The following is a 19,711-nucleotide window of genomic DNA, read 5'->3' as shown; positions in this document are numbered from 1 at the left end:
TAGCATCTTATTCCTTTTTGTAACAACCCAGAATGAAGTCAGAGGAAGTGGTCTCCCAGTTGAAGATTTATGAGACTTTGTCTCTACTAGAGAAAGTGTGTTTCAGAAGTTCCCAGGCTTCATTTCAAAGGCAAGAAGACCTAACAGAAAGCCCCCTAAAAGGTATTTGCCTTTAAAAAACGGCACCTCTTTGTTACTCTGCAGACCATGGCCTTTAGCCTGAAGAATTTCATCCATTCTCTGGATCCAAAATCCCTACCTCGGATTCTGCAAATCCAGTCTGGCTTTTATAATGAAGGTGAGGTTTAGTCCAAATTATCTGTCTGTGCATGCACTTTTGGCATTTATCTACAGTTGAATATTGTAAGCAGAACATTATGTCATTACTAGCGGGAACCCTTGTATCAATAGATGATAGTATATTAAAATAATCCATGTTATATTTAGACTGCAGCTGACTAGACTGTGATTGTTCAACAATCACACTTGACTAATGACAACAGTCACAGTTGCCACCCTCAAGTACAGAAATGTAAGTGTAAGTAGTCATTGAACCATGAAGGATAATCCGAAGACATGCTAACTCAAGTGTCATCAGAATGGAATGCATATATGAGGCTGGGAAAAAATGGAAGTAATAATAATAATAATAATAAGTTGGAAGGGACCTTGGAGGTCATCTAGTCCAACCCCCTGCTCAGGCAGGAAACCCTATACCATTTCAGACGAATGGCTGTCCAGTCTCTTCTTAAAAACTCCCAGTGCTGGAGCATTCACCACTTCTGGAGGCAGGTTGTTCCACTGGTTAGTTGTTCTAACTGTCAGGAAGTTTCTCCTTAGTTCTAGGTTGCTTCTCTCCTTGACTAGTTTCCATCCGTTGCTTCTTCTTTGAAATAGACCAGCAGATATGCGCTGGGTCCAGATAGTGTTTGATTCACACCAAAGCAGCAATACCAATGGTGTGAACTTTAGCCGTAACTCACAGTATTATACATTTTGTGTATTTTTTTCTACCATGGTTCATATTTTGTCTCGTGTTCCATTTAAAATTGTATTATTTTTCAGTGTTGCTGGAATGTATATTAGGAGGGAAAACTTAAATAATGGCATGAGAGACAGAGAAATGAGGACTGCTTGCTCATGATTACATTCAAAATGTTTCAATAAAACAAAATAAAAAAGGAAGAAAGTTTGAGGAAGAAGCTTTCGTGATACTTCCAGATGACATTTGTTACTCAATCCCACCAACTTTAGATCATAAAAAGGCGGCATCTAAATTTAATAATAAATCAAGTTTTTTTTACAGTGTTTGATTTAATATATAGAGGATGTCAACTATCATTTATAACCTTCCAGTGTTTGCCTCTGATTTTTCCTTTCTTTTTTTTCCTTCATGGGAAAAAGTATGTTCAGGAAAGCCCAATGAAATAGTTATAAAACAACTGTGCATTTGTAGTCTTGGGGGAGCTTCCTTCTACAAGGATTGCCTAATGAGTCTACATATGGACATGTAGCACATAAGAATGAGATGTAGTATAATTCAGGAACTGACATATAGAAGAATCATAAATAAATGATCAAAGTGTTGCGTGAAATTTAGCAGTAGATCTGTCTTTATACGTAGAGAGAGAAAAAAACCCTGGGTCTCCATTCAATTTTTGGAGATGCATTCATGAAAAAAAAAATCACTGTCATTTACTTTTTAGCACCTGTTATTAATAGACATAGTTCTGTGCTAAATGTGACTAGTTGATTCCAAAGAAACAGCAGTTCTGCTCACAATTAATTCATTTTGTCTATCCTAAGCTTATTTCCACTTCGATCTCTTTACCTGAACTGGGTCTATGACTCCCCTGATTCCATCTGAATTGGAATAGTAAAGGCTTCAGGCCAACTTCTCTAGGGGATGCCTAGTTAGGAGACGCTGATCCTTTTCTAAGTCCTTTAAAGAAAGAATTGGGCAAGGGCTGGAACCTTAACAGTAGCATCACAGTAATATTATTGGATGAATATTATTGGGGGGGGGAGATTGTAAAATGTGGCAAAAGTCACTTACCTGCTGTCTCACTTAGCAACAGAAAGTTTGGGCTCAGTCGTGGTCTTAAGTCAAGGATTAACTATATTGCTGGAAAGCAGAAGAGTTTTCCTCTGCCTCCTGGGGTTATTTTGATACTCTCTTTCTCTCCCCCCCACCCTTCCCTTTTCTCAGAAGTGGATTATCATGTATTTTCCCTTAGTATTGTCTGCTTATATATCATGGTGGAGCCTTGGTGGAGCAGTGGGCTAATGCCTCCTTAAGTAAAACCAGCTGCCTGCAATTAGTGCAGGTTCGCATCCCACCAGGCTCAAGGTTGACTCAGCCTTCCATCCTTCCGAGGTAGGTAAAATGAGGACCCAGATTGTTGGGGGCAATTAAGCTGACTTTGTAATAATGCCGCTTGGGGTGTGTGTGAAAGCCCTAATAAGCAGGCATATACATAGAATGAAGGCTACTGCTAAGCTTGTAAGCCGCCCTGAGTCTTCGGAGAAGGGCGGGATATAAATGGAATTAAAATAAATAAAATAAATAAATGTATGTCTACATTCCACTATGCAGTGGGCTAAAACCTCATCTGATCAGCCACACAAGAAAGCTGAAAAATAGCAGTTGTGAAATAAAGCAGCTGTAGTCTTGGGAATGCTTTTTGATGGAGTTAAACAAGCATATCTATGGTGCCAGCAGTATTCAATTGATTGGTTGGTTATGTGCCATCAAATCAGTGTTCACTTTTAGCAACCTCGTAGATACATTTTTTCTCTCTGGCGATCTGTCTGTAACTTGGTCTTTCATGTCTCCTAACTGTATACACATCGCCACTCTAGCTGAGTCCACCCTCCTTGCTGTTGGCTGTCCTCTTCTCCTCTTTCCTTCCACCTTCAAAGCATTACAGTCTTTTCCAGAGAGTTAGATCTTTGCCTTATCTGTCCGAAATAGAATAATTTGAGTCTGGTCATTTATGCCTCAAGTGAGAACTCTAAGTTGATTTGTTTAAAGAGCTGTTTGTTTGATTTCTTAGCGATCTATGTTATCCTCAGGAGTCTCCTCCAACACAACTTCAAAAACATCAGTATTCTTCCTATCCTGCTTCTTCAAAGTCCAACATTCCTTTCCACAGAGTGTCACAGGACAGAGTATCACAGAGTGTACCATGACCTACACTGTTCTGATCTTTGTAGGCATAGACACATAAAAGCATCTGAATATCTTTTCCAGGGTCTTCATGTCTGCTCTACCAGGTGTTAGCCTGTGGCATACTTCTTAACTGTTTGCCTGTTTACTATAGATGGTTGATTCTAAAAGGTAGAAGCTATCCATCGTTTTAATGACTTCTTTGCCACTTCTGGTTGTTCTACTTGATGTCATCGGTTTGATACTATGAGCACAACTCAAAGCTGCGCTGTTTTCCTTTGGTTCTCTTTTAATACATAACCATCGCCAGCCATGAGATTGCACAAGCTATTCTATTTGAAATTCAACAAAGCCACATTAAAATAAAGAGAAGCCTCAAAAAAAATCATAATCCATAATTTATTTTCTCACCCTCAATAATTTTAGGAAACTCATGCTTACCCGGGTCACCAGACATAATTACAATAAATATATGATAACATAATATTGAGTTCAATAGCAGATGAAGACCAGCAAGAGACCTCTGAAAAGACTGGCTTATAAAGAGTTGCACTTGCACCAGGCACCAGTTCTGTGGAGAGAACCGGAGGGGGCGTGGCTTCATGTTCTGCCTGCAACCCCCAGATGGGGCTTCTCTTGTTTGTGCAGCCCAGTTTCTGGCATGCCCTGGACCAGTGCTGGTACACAGACCAGGTTGGGGACCCCTGTGTTAGAGCTTTATTTATTAATTAAATTTATATGCCACTCATCTCGTTGTCACAGAACTCTGGGCAGTGTACAACATGATAAAACAATATTATAAAAGAGTAGAACAATAAAGATAACATTTAAATCAGCAGAGAAATAGCTAATATGGGAGGGTATGAAATGGAGTGGGGGGTGGGATCTTCTCTTTAATCCAATAATCAGGGCTTTTTTTCTCATAGAACGCTCAGAATGGAGTTCCGGCACCTTTTTTGGATGGAACCTTGTAGGGTAGGCAAGGCGGGTTGTATGACATGTGTGAGTTCCGGCACCTTTTTCTTTTACAAAAAAAGCACTGCCAATAACCACCTACAGAATGGCAGGCCAAGCAGCTTTCTCTGTTGTTCATTCTTTTCCTTTCTCTCCCTCTCCCTCTCTTGCTGTTCTCAGACGTATAGAAGAACAAAAAAAAAGTGCAAATGAGTATGTTTCTTTTTTCCCCTCAACAAATGAATGGAACAATTTTCTCCATTCACATTTCTGGGAAGAAGAGAAGCTGTGCTGCATTTCTAGTAAAGCAGCCAGACGGTAGACCAGGACCTGGTCAGCTAATAAATTTGAATGGGTGGGTGGGTGGGTGGGTGGGTGGATGGATGGATGGATGGATGGATGGATAAATAGATAGATAGATAGATAGATAGATAGATAGATAGATAGATAGATAGATAGATAGATAGATAGATAGATAGATAGATAGATAGATAGATAGATAGATAGATAGATAGATAGATAGATAGATAGCAGATTTGTATCCTTGACCTTTTGCCCCACAGTTTTGGGGGAAGATGAGTTCCATCTCTTATAGCCCTTATCTACATTATAAATTTGGTTGACTGCCAGGATGAAATGAAGAGACAGAAAGTTTCTAGCATTTTGTTCTACTCTAGTAGCAGCCTCAACTCGGATTTGGCTGTATCTACTGGACTGAGGAGAGATGCTCCATGATTGTCTGCAGTGGTGGGATGCAGCTGGTTCGTACCACTTTGGCAGAACCGGTAGCTAATTTTTCTGTTGCCCAGGCCCAGAACAGACAACAGAGAACCGGTTGTTCACATATTTGAATACCACCACTGATTGTCTGCAAAATGAGGTTTATGCGTAGATGACATGGATTTTAATAGGCTGTAAGAATAACCTTGGGAGACAAGAGGGAGAGGCGCAGCTTAGGTGTAATGGTCAGACGAAAGACATCTCAGTCTCTGAAGGAACAGCAGCATGGGAAACATCTCAGAAGGGACTCTCCATAACTCTCTGGAAAGAAAAAGCAGAGGTGGGGGAGAGGTCTTTCACACTTTAAAGATTCTGTTACTGTAATCTTATAATAAAGGTAGTCTTAGCATTTATGGGTTTGGTTTCCTGTCTGAAATACCACAAGGAGCTGACACAGATGGAGAAGGTATTTATTTTGAGTCTTTTTTTTTAAAGAATTCAGCCTTTTCTAACCTTGCAACCCTCCAATCCTTCAAAGGTTCAATGGATGTGATATACTCCTCTCACAAAGAAGAAAAAAATAAAAAAGATGCCATGCTTGGTGGACCTCTTTGACCCATGACTGAACCTATGAATTTATTTATCTTTCAAAGGTTGCTTGGAGCTTTGCCACCCTGCTTCACCTACTGTAGGGGTGGTCCAGGCAAACTGGAAGGAGTTTCAACTGTGTTTCAGGTTTACCTGAGTGGGCAACCATAAAATACACTTCTCGGGGCTTGTCCAAGGAAAGCAAGAGCAAGTTCTAAGTGCTGCAGGCAAAGCAGGCCCTCTGAGACCTCATTGTGGGCTTTGTCTATATTCTGTCAAGCTGCTTGCTAACTCTCCTCCCTCTTTCATGCTACAATTGGAATGCAATCTTTTCTACCAGGATGTCCATCTGCTCTAGAAGAGATCGTTGATTTGAAAGGGTTGTGTTCTGTACGTGACATCAAAATCCCCCCAAATCGGTCTATTAGAGTCCTCATTTAGCAACCACCTCAGACAGTGACCATTAGCAATTGCAATGGTGATGAAGTAACTTTGCAACCAGAGCCCACATTTATAACCTTTGTAGCTTCTCTTTCTTTCTCTTTGTCACATACTTACCATTACAGTCAGTTAGTACACATTATCCTCTGCTTGACCCATTTTTTTCTTCCCCCGCTTTGCAGAGCAGAGATCTTGCCTAAACAAGCTGTCTCTGCCTAAGTTGCTTTTCTCTGCTTCCCTAAAAAGTGTTAACTGCAAGTTAACATGCTCAGTTTTGTGACCTGAATGAGTTGATTAGAACCCTCTGGCAAGCTTGGAGCTGTAAGGATGCTAGGCAAACAGCTGGCCAAGTGCATTGTTTTTGATATGTATTCCCCATAGTGTGCCTGCTTACTCTCTTGCCATCCCTTTCTCTCCAATGGATGCAAATAGAAACATTTTTGCTAATTATCTCAGCCTCAGGTGAGTGTTCTAAAGAACAAGGAGGTGGTGAAAAAATGGCTGTAAGATTTGTCCTTTTACCCAGCTTCCTCACAAGTCACATTCTGGTTTGTTTAGAATCACCTGGCTGTTTGGGAGTCATATCCTTCTGATGCTATAAATCAGGCATCTCCAAATTTGGCCACTTTAAGATTTATGGACTTCAATTCCCAGAATTCTTCAGGAATTCTGGGGAATTCTGGGAGCTGAGGTCCACAAGCCTTAAAGTGGCCAAGTTGGGTGACCCCTGCTATAAATAAACAAACAAACAAAATAAATAAATAGCTGAAGTAAAATCTTAAGCACAGTTGTGGTCACATGATTTTTCCACTTAGTGTCTGCTTTGTTTAACAAATGAATCACCAGTACCGCTTCTGGGCACTAAATGAGGACTAGCTGTACCATAGTTTCCATAGCTATTTTAGTAATTGTAATCAAATGGGGTAAAGCTCCGGCCCTCATAACTGGGTTGCAAAGATATGGAATGCCGTTATGAAGTAACCAAAACTTTGGGGTTTTTTGCTGCTATTGCAAATTTTTGCATCCCAAGAAGCTTGTTCTGATTTCCCAGCTGTTTCACACTGCCAAAATACCTGATACCATTTGGTTCATTCAAATGCTGAATACCTAAATCCATCAAACCATGCTCAATTTAAAGCTGTACAACAAATCTTTCAAGAGGCATCATTTGTTCCCAGCTACAAATAAAATATTTCTCATTTTTCTCTCCCCTGGTCATTATTTAATAATCAGTAGTGAAGAAATGAATAAATAAGGTGATTCATTTAAGCATAAATATAATTTTAAAGAACTTTAATTTACTAAAACTCTCTCCTCCAAGGAATCAAGTATATGTTGATACTGAATAAGCTAAGGAAGTTATCTTCCAATCGATTTCAAGGAAATGAATTTGTTTTCCCCACCTTATAAATGCATTCCTTTTAAAATATACAAAACAATTTTATAGACAACTGAATTTTTTTCTGATGTAAGGTTGTTAAACAGGGGCATGTTTCCCCTGAGAAAGTAGATATGTTGAGAACCATGTATTCCGACTGAAATTCCAAGGTCTCTAAAAATATATAGAATTAACACACAAAAAAAAAATGACAGAAAAGTGCTGTGTTATTTGAGATGGGGGAGGAAGCAATCTTGAAATCAACCGCAGCTCCATTTGTAAGCAATATTAGAACTGTTTCAATTACAAACCACTCAGGTTATTTCGTTGTTTCTAAAATTATCCCTTTATTTGGGTTCTTCTTTTAAAATGTCCTATAGTTTTTGGTGACTTCGAGTCAGTGTTGGCTCCTGCCAACTGCCTGCACAAGTCCCTATAGTTTTCCTGGCAGCATTCTCAGAAGTGAATTGCCATTGCCTCCTTTATGGGGCTGAAAGAGAGAGATTGGCCCAAGATCACTTACGTAGCTGGGTTCATGTCTAAGGCAGGACTAGAACTCACATCTCCCAGTTTCTTTTTTTAAAAATACATTTTATTATTTTTTTACAATAACATTCTTTAGTGCTTAGTAAACAGCATGTTGTCTGGGTTCATATGTTTAAAAAACAACCAATAAAAATTAATTTCTATAATTCCATAATCAATATGTTAATTAGTGATATATTTCTTTGACCTTCTCTTCATCCAATGGTATTCCTCTTTTATCAACATTTAGCAAATATCATTCTTAAAATTCAATACATATAAAGTTAAATATAAACCTTTTTCTTGTATTTTCTGTCGCAGCATTGCATACATTTCCCCCTGGAAAGTATTTGCCTCGTCTTGAATTATTGCTCCTGCAGATTTCTGATGTTCCAGGCTGGGGCCTTCAAAAGAGGATGTTAGATGTAATTTCCTGCCACTTTTTAATAGGTGTGCAGCATCCATTTTATCTCCCCCTTCCAGATATTCTTTCACCGTACCATAGTCTCTACGTTTCACCTTTTAAACCAGCCAATCTTAAAGTCCAAACAACCAAATTTTATATAGTTCTTATCTTTTTATATATGGTTTTTTATAATCCAATTATAAAAAAAAATCATCAAAACTCTTTCAGGTGTAAAATCTTAACACTTATTCTTAATTTTCAGATTTATCCAGACTATAACATCATTAATTTCATTTCAATGTATTTCTTTCCCCCATGAAGTTAATTTGCCGCTTCTGTCTATGGAAGGCTGAGCCAGCCATGCTGGCTGAGGAATTCTGGGAATTGAAGTCCACGAGTCATAAAAGAGCCAAGGTTGCCTACCCCTGCACTAGAGTGACTGCTAATGGGTTTTTTTTTCAATTAGCCATAAACAATTAGATGCTAACAGTGCTGTTGGTTCACAAAATTACATACAAGGTTCTAGCAACAAATTAAACAAATAGTTTCCGGATGAATTTCAGAAGAGAAGAGAGAGAAATATTTGCTTCTTTCAGAAGCTGCCATGCCCCCTTAGAAGCAGATGAAGATGTACATTAGCAAGTCTTAAAATAATTATATTGGTTTTCACCCACCTTGATATTTATGCCCAGACTAATAGATGCATTAAACTGTGCATTAAAGATGAAAATATATTGTTTCTCAAAAATGAAACAGTAGGATGTATAGAACTGTATTTTAATGCTGCCAATAAAATCAGTAAAACTTCTTAACTTCACTTTATCTCTTAGGTTCGATGTATGAAAAGCTTGGCCACGAATGTTGCTTGTCCACTGGTGATGTGATTAAAGTTGTTGCATTAGAAATTAAAAAAATCCTTGCAAGTAATCTAGGAGGTGAAGATGCAAGTATACAGTCCACTACATTAGAACTACCTCTAAATTTTCCAGGTACAGTATAGTATTTTTCTTGTTTGATAAGAAAGCCAGTAAGCAAAGAAATAGAACATAAAATAGTTTTGAAGTATTTATTTTCCAGGTGTCCCATCTTTTTCTCCTAAATTAACCTCTGTGATACAAAGCAGTCAGCCTTATCTAAAAGATGAACAATTGTAGACATCATCATCATCTTCATCATCATAATCCTAAGTCCCAAGTCAATACCAACATTTTATATCATTACATTTTATAGAGAAAAATCAGGTATTTTAGAGATAGCAATGTATTTACAATAGCATACAATTCCCTCCATAAATGCTATGATATCAAAAGTTATAATTCAATCACACAACCAAATTGTTTTTCACTTCCTGGTTCTCCAAATTTCTTGCTAAACCTTCTTCTAGGGCAGCGTGCTGGCTGGGGAATTCTGGGAGTTGAAATCCATAAGTCTTAGAGTTGCCAAGGTTGGAAAACCCTGCTCTAAGGAAAAAAAGAAAAGGAAAACAAGAAAAACATTTCCCAAACAGAAATAGGTGCTCTTCCCTCTATCCCTTCATCCCCTTGTTCTAATAAAATAGTTTCAGTGGATCTGATTAAGATGGAAATAAAAACACTTTTCGGGGATTTCATTTGCAGAACCTTTTGCTTCTTAATATTCCACAGCTGTAATTAGAACTAGATGACCCAAATCCTGCCATTCCTAGATACAAAACTCACTTGCATAGCTGCCACTCACTACTGTCACCATTCATCACAATACATGTAGTCCTTATGGCCAGTCACTTAACAACCATTCAGCTTTACAACAGACCTCTCCAGAGCTATCCCATTTTCATAGTTATGATGGCCATACACACACACACACAATCACAGGGTCATATTTGGGCACCTGGCAACTAGGGTCACCTTTATGGCTGTTTGCAGTGTCCCGTGATCACACAACAGGGATTTGTGATCATTATTTTTTTCAGCATTTACTTCCAGTTTCCAGCAAACACCTACAGTACATATATGTATATTTTCTTTATTTTACAAAAATATTGACATCTTCTTCTAATTTAATAGAAATTTCCTGAGCTCATGCAACTGTAAATATAAAATGAATGTTCGGTAACGTTTGATGTTTGCATAATGTTAACACCTTTTTCCCAATTTGAAAATTTGCTTTGAAGGGCTTTGCAGGGTAGTGGCTGATAAAACCCCATACCTCAGTGTTGAAGAAATTGTGAATAAAGTCTGGATTGGGCCAACACAGCAGGAACAACCATGCTTCTGTTGCTCTAAGGATATCCAGGTAGAAAACCTGACCATCAAACAGGGGGAGAAAATTGTATTTATGTCTGTAGAAGATCACAATGAGACCCTGACCGTGAATTGTGAAATAAAAAGGGATGGCCTGGTACATGCCTTTCTTTTGCCACGTTCTCAAGAAGGAGATTTCTATGAATGTCAAGATGACCGAATATACACCCTGGAAGAGATCGCCCAATGGAAAATCCCAAAGAGCCGCACACGGAGAGTCCTGTTCCTTAATACAGGTGATGCTGGACAGTCTCCTGAGTTGCTGCCTAGGAATTTTGGAAGCTGTGTAATTCTAGAAGCTATATATGAAGTCCACGCTGCAATGAAATGTAAGTTAATAAATCAGAAACGTCAAAGTGTTTCAAAGGCAAAAAAGATAGAAACTCAATAATTTGAACAGGTTAATAAAACTGAAGAGTAAATGATTTAGCTCTAGTCTCTAGCCTCATGCCATGTTTTATCCTAGGATTTGAATTAACCTTTCTTTGGCTAGTAGCATTATGGGCTGCATGAATGTACTGGTAGCATGTGCTTTTCATCCCCACATTTAGGACAGAAGGAAAATGAAATAGGTATAGTTTAAAAGTTGCCATTATTCTGGAGATGTAATTTTCTGCTTGAATGATCAGCGATGCATCCACTTTGGTAAATCTTTTTTTACTGCTTTGGGAAAATATAACAACAAGGCTCTTCCTCTCTGTTTTTCTCTTCCTTTTTGCTCTGCTTCCTTCTGATTGGAGGATTCTTAGTTTTTCCATTCAGCCTCCTTTCTTCGGAAGGAGTGTTTTCTGGCTCTCTCTCCCCTAATTTGACCCCACGTTTCTCCCTCCATGAGGACAAAAACCTCAGAGTTGTAGGATTTCTAGAATAAAAGGTAAAGGTTCCCCCACACATGCGTGCTAGTCGTTGCCAACTCTAGGGGCCGGTGCTCATCTCGGTTTCAAAGCCGAAGAGCCAGTGCTTGTCCAAGGATGTCTCCGTGGTCATGTGGCCGGCATGACTAGACGCCAAAGGCGCACGGGACGCTGTTACCTTCCCACCGTAGTGGTCCCTATTTTTCTACTTGCATTTTTATGTGCTTTCGAACTGCTAGGTTGGCAGAAGCTGGGACGAGTAACAGGCACTCACTCTGTTACGTGGCACTCGGGATTCGACCCACCAAACTGCTGACCTTCTGATCGTCAAGCTCAGCGTCCTAACCCACTGAGCCACCCCATCCCTTTTCTATAATAACATGTGGTCAATTGATAATTATGTGCCACCAAGCTGTTTCTAACTCCAAGTGGCCCCATAGACTTAATCTACCTATCTATCCCATACCTGTTGTTTTAGTTCTCCCAAGAGAACTCATTGCCACTGAACTCACCTCCCAGCTTTGCCAGCCTTCCAGCCCATTCCAGGTCTTTCATGTACAGTGTTGGAGTTTTCCATCTACAAGGATTGCCTAATATATGAACAAGTAGCAAATAAGGATCAGATGTAGTATAATTCAGGAACTGACATGTAGAAGAGACATAAATAAGTGATCAAAGTGTTGCATTATATTTAGTAATAAAGCTGGCTTCGACCTGATCAACTGAAATAAGTGTGCATCTGGAAACACCATTGCACCATTGCTAGACATGTACAGGGGGGAAAAAAACTTCTTGGTCTGCACTCAATACCTGGAGATGCATTCATGAAAAAGTCATGCTAATGTGGCTGGCTGATTCCAAAGAATTCCTATTAACTTAGCCTGTCTGTCCTATGAATATTTTAACCTATGCATATTTTTCTACCTGAGTTGGGACATTGATTCCTATGATTCTTGGCTGAATGGGAATAAGAAGAGCTTCAAGCAAACCCCTGTACGAGATGCATAGTTAGAAGACTCTGATCCTTATCTGAACCTTTTAAATAAGGAACAGATGAAGGACTGGAACCTTAACAGTTGAATAATAGTCGTATTATTGAATGGGAAGGGTGTCTTGCTGACACAGCTTTTGGTATTCTACATTTATGATGATGAGAGTAACTGGAGAAAGTTCTGCATTCCAGAGTGTCAGCCCTTCAAGGTATGCTAGGACATTACAGGAACTCTACTTTATTGACGGAAGGCAGAATAATGAAGTCTGGAAAGCCTGTCAGCTTCCCCTGAGGTTATTTTCAGCTCTCTCACACTCCCTCTCTGCCTCCGGAATGGGACAACTTGCCGCAGCTAACTCGCTGTGCTCTGCAAGTTCTTAGGTTTTGCTTGATAAAAAAAATAAATAAATACAGAGAACCTTGCCTTTATGCTTTACATTTTATTCAGCTGAACAAAGATGGGCTCCTCTAAAAGAGAGAAGCCCCAAATGACAAGAAATCCTTGTATTTATTCTTTCTGAATACTTTTTTTTCTTTTTATTAGACTTATATACCGCCCTTCTCCCGTAGGACTCAGGGCGGTTCACAAGGTTTTTTAAAAAATGCAACAAATTACAAAAATTAAAAACAATTAAAATGATTACACTAACCTTGAAATAAAAACCCAATTATTTATTTATTTAGTTACAATTACAATTAAAATACAATTAAAACCCCAGTTAATACTCTCAGTCCAGGCCAGAAAGCTCGAAGAGCCAGGTCTTCAGGTCCCGGCGGAATGAGCGAAGGTCAGGGGCAGTCCTAAGCTCTACAGGCAGCTGGTTCCAAAGGGCCGGTGCACCCACAGAGAAGGCCCTCCCCCTGGGTATTGTCCACCAGCAATCTTTTACCAGCGGTATCCTGAGAAGACCCTCCCTGTGGGAGCGCACAGGACGAAGGGAGCTTGATGCTGGCAGCAGGTGTTCCCTCAGATATCCTGGACCCAAGCCATTTAGGGCTTTATAGGTCATCACCAGCACCTTGAATCTCACCTGGAGGGCAACTGGAAGCCAATGCAGCTCGCGGAGTAGAGGTGTTACATGGGAGTATCGGGAAACCCCCATCACAACCCGCGCGGCTGCATTCTGCACCAGCTAAAGCCTCCGAGTGGTCCTCAAGCAATCCACCCAGCAAAGCTGATACACATGATAAAGATTTCACCCAGTAAGTCTGGCACACTGTAGACAAGAAGGGAGAAAGCTGAAGTAGCTAAACACCTTTTGGGTGTTTCCCTAAAGACATCATAGGTTCCCGGGTCGGTTAGGACATTGGGTATTTTCCTTGCTGTCCTCTCATGACCCTGCTTCTATGACTCTGCAAGTGCCCAAAGACAGCAGGGCCATCTGCACATATACACAATTGATACTTCCTATGCTGTCTCCTAATTCCAGGTCAACAGCTGTGGCCAACTCACCATGGCCAACTCACCACATCCAACTCGCCATGGGACAACACGCCACATGACAACTCACCACCAAACAACTTGCTGTGGGACAATTTAACAATTCAATTCAATTGTTTAAAATATATTTTTTTAAAAAATTAATTTTTCATCATTCCCATTTCATTCTCTCCCTCCTTTTTTTATTCTTTCTTTAATGATTTAATTCCAGCATTTCTTTGATATCAGTGTAACTCTTGTCTTGCAGCAAGTTGTCCCACAGCCTGCTGGCTGTGGTGAATTGTCCAGGATATGAGGGGGTCTGTAGGTATTTTCTCACTTTCTGATTTGTGTAGTATACAGGTCCTCAATGGAAGGCAGGCTGGTTGCTAATGCTTTTTTTGCAGTCTTAACTAGCCCGCTAAAGTCTGTGTCTGCCCTGTTTGGTTGCTGTGCCAAACCAGATAGTTACTGAGGTCCAAGTGACAGACTCAATAATTCCTCTGTAGAACCGTCTCAGCAGATCCTTGGGCAACCTGAGCTTTCTGAGTTGACACAGGAAGAATGTTCTTTGCTGTGCAAATTGTAAATTATTATTAAATTATTAGTAGTAAATTATTTGTAAATTATTAGAATATGTTACAGTAATGAAGAGAATAGGTAATTCAGGGTTGAACTGTTGGACTCTTGGGGCTGAATAAACTTTTAAGCGAGAGTTTTGTATCTTCAGAGGCCTCTCTGATTTTTCCCTGGTGGTTGTCCCTTTCTGGGTTTTCTGCTCCTCTTTGCAACTTTTCCTCTCATGGTTGTATCCTTAGCAGTGAGTTTTGGAGGAGAGAGGGCTATTGAAGTGGTCATTCTAAAAATATTGCATCATCAGAGATAGATGTATATTTTACATGAAAGGCCAGAAGCAAGAAAATCATTGCCACCACCATCATTATCATTATCCTTGATTATGCAGTGGCTGTGAACATGAAACCAGAAATACATGAAAGGAGCTTTCATCCTCATAAAATAGCAAGTTTTATAAGCAAACGTTATTGCAAGTTTTATATGCAAAGGCCAATTACTTGCCTACGTCTAACTATTTTCTGTTAGGCTATGCATACAGAATATGTGAAATACTCTAGATCAGAGGTCCACAACATTCTGGGCACCAGGGACCGGTTCTGTGGAGAAAGGTTTTTCCACGGACCGGAGTGTGCGTGGTTTCGTGTGCTACCTGCATCCCACAGATCGGGCTTTGCTTGTTTGTGCGGACCAGTTGCTGGCATGTCACGGCCTGATTACAGGTCCACGGACCGGGGGTTCGGGACCCCTGCGCTAGATGACTTAGAATTATTGATAAATTTCTTAGTACTATTTATTACTTTATTATTCCCCTATGATAGTACATCTTTGTGTAGCTTGCTTCCAGAAGATCTGTCCTCACTGTTAAATTTAAGAAATACTGGCATTCTTGACAGGCAACAAACTTAATTCCAGCAATGAATCATTCTATCAGCTGATCCAGACATTTTGCCTGCCCTGTTGCCAGTATGGGCCACTCATGGTTTCCTGAGTACACAAACAGATAATGTCATCTTCCTTCCAAACAATTGCAATTGCACCCCATGGCTGGTTTTTTCAGCTTCCATTGAAAACTGATGTTTTCTGACTCAAGACTTCTTAAGCCCTTCAAAACAAATGGCCTACAGCCCTTTGTCCATCCTAGTAGCAGCTTCAGCTCTGACTGGCTGCAATCCCTGGCATAGCTTCCCTCTTACTGTGGCTGGCCATTGCCACAGGCAGCTAATATATCCTGGGTTGCTAGGCTGTTGTGTTCTCTGCTGATCAGCAGTTGCTGGTATTTTACCCCCAATAATCTTTTACCCGATTCAATATTAGCCCATTCAGTCTATTGTCAAGCCCCATGGGCTTGACATCTATTAACAATGAACCGTCCTAGAAGCTCATATATCCCTCAGCTCTTTTATCCCCCAATGGTCACCTTCCTTATAGTTTCTGGACAGGTGAGGCATTTTCCCCTTGCTCTTCTATCCCTTCATTCTACTGCTGTAGAGATTTCTTCCCCTTTCCTTTATTCTTAAAAATATCTTTATATTACAACTTTGTTTCTATTAAGCTGAGCCATTCTTCCTTGCTATTTCCAATGGTTCTTCCAACAGAAGGACCTGGGAGGCCAAGAACAACTTCTTCCCTATTGTTGTCACTACTGTCCCGTCAGAGCAATGATGGTACCACAAAGGGGTGGGGCAGAGGAAAAAAAAAGGAAGGACACAGCTTTATATCAAAGGAAAGATATGGGAAGGGGTATGTGAAGGCTTCCATGCATGCAAACATCTAGGAAAGGAAAGGAAAGGCATGGAGACCAGTGAGAAGGGAACAGTGCCTAAAAGAAAAAAAAAGGCACTGGGAGATGGTCCACAGGAACCAGTCAGCAAATTTTGCCTTCCCTGCATGGATGGGAAAGGCAAGAAACAGGGAAGGATCATATAGGGCTTCTGGTGGCCATAATCTAGACCAGGGGTGTCAAACTCAATTTCATTGAGGGCCGCATCAGCATTGCGGTTGCCCTCAAGGGGCCGGGTGGGTATGGCCAGGGTGGGCGTGGCCTACTGAGTAGGCGTGGCTAGAGTGCGAATGGCCTACTGGGTGGGCATTGGCAGCTCTACATGGTTCACATGAAGGGTGCCTATGGGGGCCTGGGCAGGAGTGGGACAGATCTGAGGATCTCTGGCAGAAGGAGGGTCTCTGGGCCAGGGCCAAGGCAGTGGGGGCCGTTCCCTCACTGTTTCCAGGATGGCTTCACGGGCCGCATGAAACCACTTCGCGGGCCGGATCTGGCCCCCGGGCCTTGTGTTTGACATGTCTGATCTAGACTGAGCTCCAGCATGGGCTCATAGCTATCTCACTTCAAGTCAGGCTGGAATCTCTGAAGTTGGCTTAAGAAACAGCCAGGAGTTGCAAGGGAGACTAACAACTTAGGCTGCAGCATGGAATTGCCCAAAATAAAACTTATTGTGCAGCTGCCTGCCTTTTCTGATGAATTTTATGGAGGTGAGAGGTTCAACTGTTTGCACCTTTCCTTGATCATTTTCCTCAATATTCCACAGCTTCTCTGCAAAAGCAATGCTGTAGACTGCTTTATAGCAATGCAATGTGACATGGTTTATACTAGCAACTTATCCTACCACATAACCTACTACAGCAACAAGAAAAAGACAGCAAAGGGAGAGGAAGTTTCCTTAAAGATATCCAAATATATTACAGAAACAAGTATGATTCTAGATTTAGAGTTAGCATTTTAAAGCTTTCTCCTAATTGAATATCAAGATATATTTTTCAGATAACATAGTTATGTTATATACCTGCATCTTCTAATATATGCTTCAATTACTTTTCTGTTTTCTAACACATCAAAGAATTTTACCACAAGTTCACATAATCCCATTATATCAAGCAACTCCCAGTTTAATAACCAATGATATGCATAGAAAAATGTTAATGTTAATTTTTATATAAAAGGGCTGTTGGGTAATTAGCACCATTATATCATTGAAAACTGACCAGAACTTTCTTTCTTTCTTTCTTTTCCAGTTCAAAAAGAGATTGTTCATTTCCATTCTGATTTAGACGTTGAAGTTGAAGATGTCACTGACCATTACAATATTAATACTTTTCTCCAGCCATTAGCATTAAAAGATGTATTAGAAAAGGCAGGGACTGGATCCCCTTTTGTTGTTGCTATAATCGAAGACTCCATTGTAAACAAGCATTCTTATACTTTTCTGTGTTCTGGTAGAGAAATCGTAATTTACAAAACATATCAGACTGGCAGAATCTTAGCATCTGAAATCAAGGATAATTCCCCTAAAAGATACTTTTTAATTCCTGCGAGCTACAAAGGGAAATTCAAAAGAAAACCCCGCAAATTCCCAACTGCCTATGACCTGGAAATAGCAAGGAACATGAAGGAAAAGCTTCATGTTGTTGCTACCAAAGCTTTTGACTGTCCTCATGAAGAGATGTGCTCCGTTTCTGTTGGAGATGAGTTTTTGATTCCCAAGTACCAGAAAAGCCAAGTTGTTGAATATGGAAGGAAGTGCGTGCAGGCTGCATTACCTTGTGAACAAATTATCTTGGCAAAGAAAGTCAATAAGACCATCCTTCTTCCAATGTTCATGGAAGGAGGCTTCAATGAAGTAGTGCATGATAGGAATCAATATGATCTTTCAGAGCTTTGCAACAATTTCCACCTTCCGTTAAATGTCACAGTTGGCATAAGGGATCTTTCCACCCGGGAGGATATTTTGGCTGGCATTCCCTGTCTGCAGCTTGAAGAGGAAATCAACTATTCTTATTTGTTAATCAGCAATCTCAATAATCCCACAGAAATTTGGGAAGTTTCTGTGCATTGCTTAAATATGTCTTTCCAATTGCTGAGAAAATATCCAGAAGGTACTGTACATTTCCCAACAAAGTCAATTGTAGAAGAGATTACAGAAGACCAGTACTATATGATGAGAAAATATAAAAATCAAGCCATAACCCCTCCACCCAGACCTCCTAAAATACACGTTGTAGAAGAATCCAAATCATCTTTCCCCATTATTCCAGTTCACCAACTTTCTGATACACCAGAAGATGACAAGACAGAAGACACATAGAAAGATACTAGTTATAAAACAGAAACCCAGCTTCTCATTTTATTACACACCTAGTTATTGTTATTGTTCTGAAAACCATTTACTTCCACATTTGTGTGTTCCAGACTGATAGTGGTTTTGATCACACCCTAATTTCTTTAGATTTCTAATTCATTTTATTTATGTATTGCACTTATACCTGCTGCAATTACAAGACTCTTGGTGTCATCTTGGTTTCCCCACTGTGCTGATATGTATTGTTTGTTTTTATTTACCGTATGGCAATGTTACATTAGCCAGGAGACTACAGTGCTAATACAGAACAGTAGTTTGGCTGTCTGAGACTGCTAGCACTGTTGGTTCATGCTTGCACACTTTCCAAAGTGTGCCATACCAAAAAGAAAAACAAGAAACTTTCCTACAGCATCATCCGGGCCTTCTCCCTCCAGAAAAGCTGCCTCAGAAATGGGTGTTGCAACTGGGAAGGTTCAGCATCAGCAGGATTCTAACCATCCACATGAAGCATTGGCTTGTCTCCCCACCACAGTGTTTTATATAAAATGATCTCGAACTGCTAGGTGGGCAGAATCTGAAGCAAGTGACAGGAATTCAACCTGCCCTGTAGCAGTAGGACTCGAACCACTGGACCAATATCATCTCCAGCATCATTAAGCCACTGAACCACTGCCCCTCTATATATGTTGTGATTATGGGAGAATAAATGGACCATTACAATGAACTATTCAACCTGGCATAAAATATAGATTTATATTTTGAGAAGTTTTCCTTTATATTTTTTCTCTCTTTCCACAACTAATTACTTAAGGCCAATCTATTTTTCAGAAAAAATAAGGGAGAAGGTGAAGATGTCATTTCTTTATCTTTTATATGTTAGTTTGCCTGATCACACAGAATTTCTGGCATGCAAAATCATATTTCTCTTTATTGTACAGGCAAACATTCAGAAATAGCACAGTTCAAGGAGAGTTGTATCACATAATTTGTAATATGTAGTAAGGTATCAATAGAAGAATATATCTAATATGCCTAATTTCTCTTTGTCAAAAGTGATAAGTAGGTAATTATCAGAAGAAGGTAGAAAGAACTGTTTACATCAGCTTCAAAAAATAGTTTAGTTAGTTAGTTAGTTAGTTAGTTAGTTAGTTAGTTAGTTAGTTAGTATCAAACCAGATTGGATTTTGTGGTCAATGCTCATCTTTTTGCCCTGTCTTGGATAGTAACTTTCCAGTAATCTATTTGATTTTGTCCATTCACATTATTCATTGCCTGCCTTTTCTTCCACTTTCCCTAATTACTGCCAAAAGAAAACA

General features: G+C 39.9%; 1 protein-coding gene across 1 annotated transcript; it reads left to right on the top strand.

The window, feature by feature from the left end:
• Positions 1-207: 207 nt before the first annotated feature.
• THEMIS (thymocyte selection associated) lies at positions 208-18,401 on the top strand (the record flags this gene model as incomplete). Its single annotated transcript, XM_083350185.1, has 4 exons — positions 208-298; positions 9,012-9,170; positions 10,334-10,792; positions 17,332-18,401. The coding sequence occupies 4 exons, from the start codon at positions 208-210 to the stop codon at positions 18,399-18,401; spliced, it is 1,779 nt and encodes a 592-aa protein (XP_083206311.1).
• Between the last annotated feature and the right edge of the window lie 1,310 nt (positions 18,402-19,711).

This window comes from Vipera ursinii (genome assembly GCF_947247035.1).
Source record: "Vipera ursinii genome assembly, chromosome: 1".
NCBI classification, from domain to species: Eukaryota; Metazoa; Chordata; class Lepidosauria; order Squamata; family Viperidae; genus Vipera; species Vipera ursinii.
This window is presented reverse-complemented; position numbering and strand designations above follow the sequence as displayed.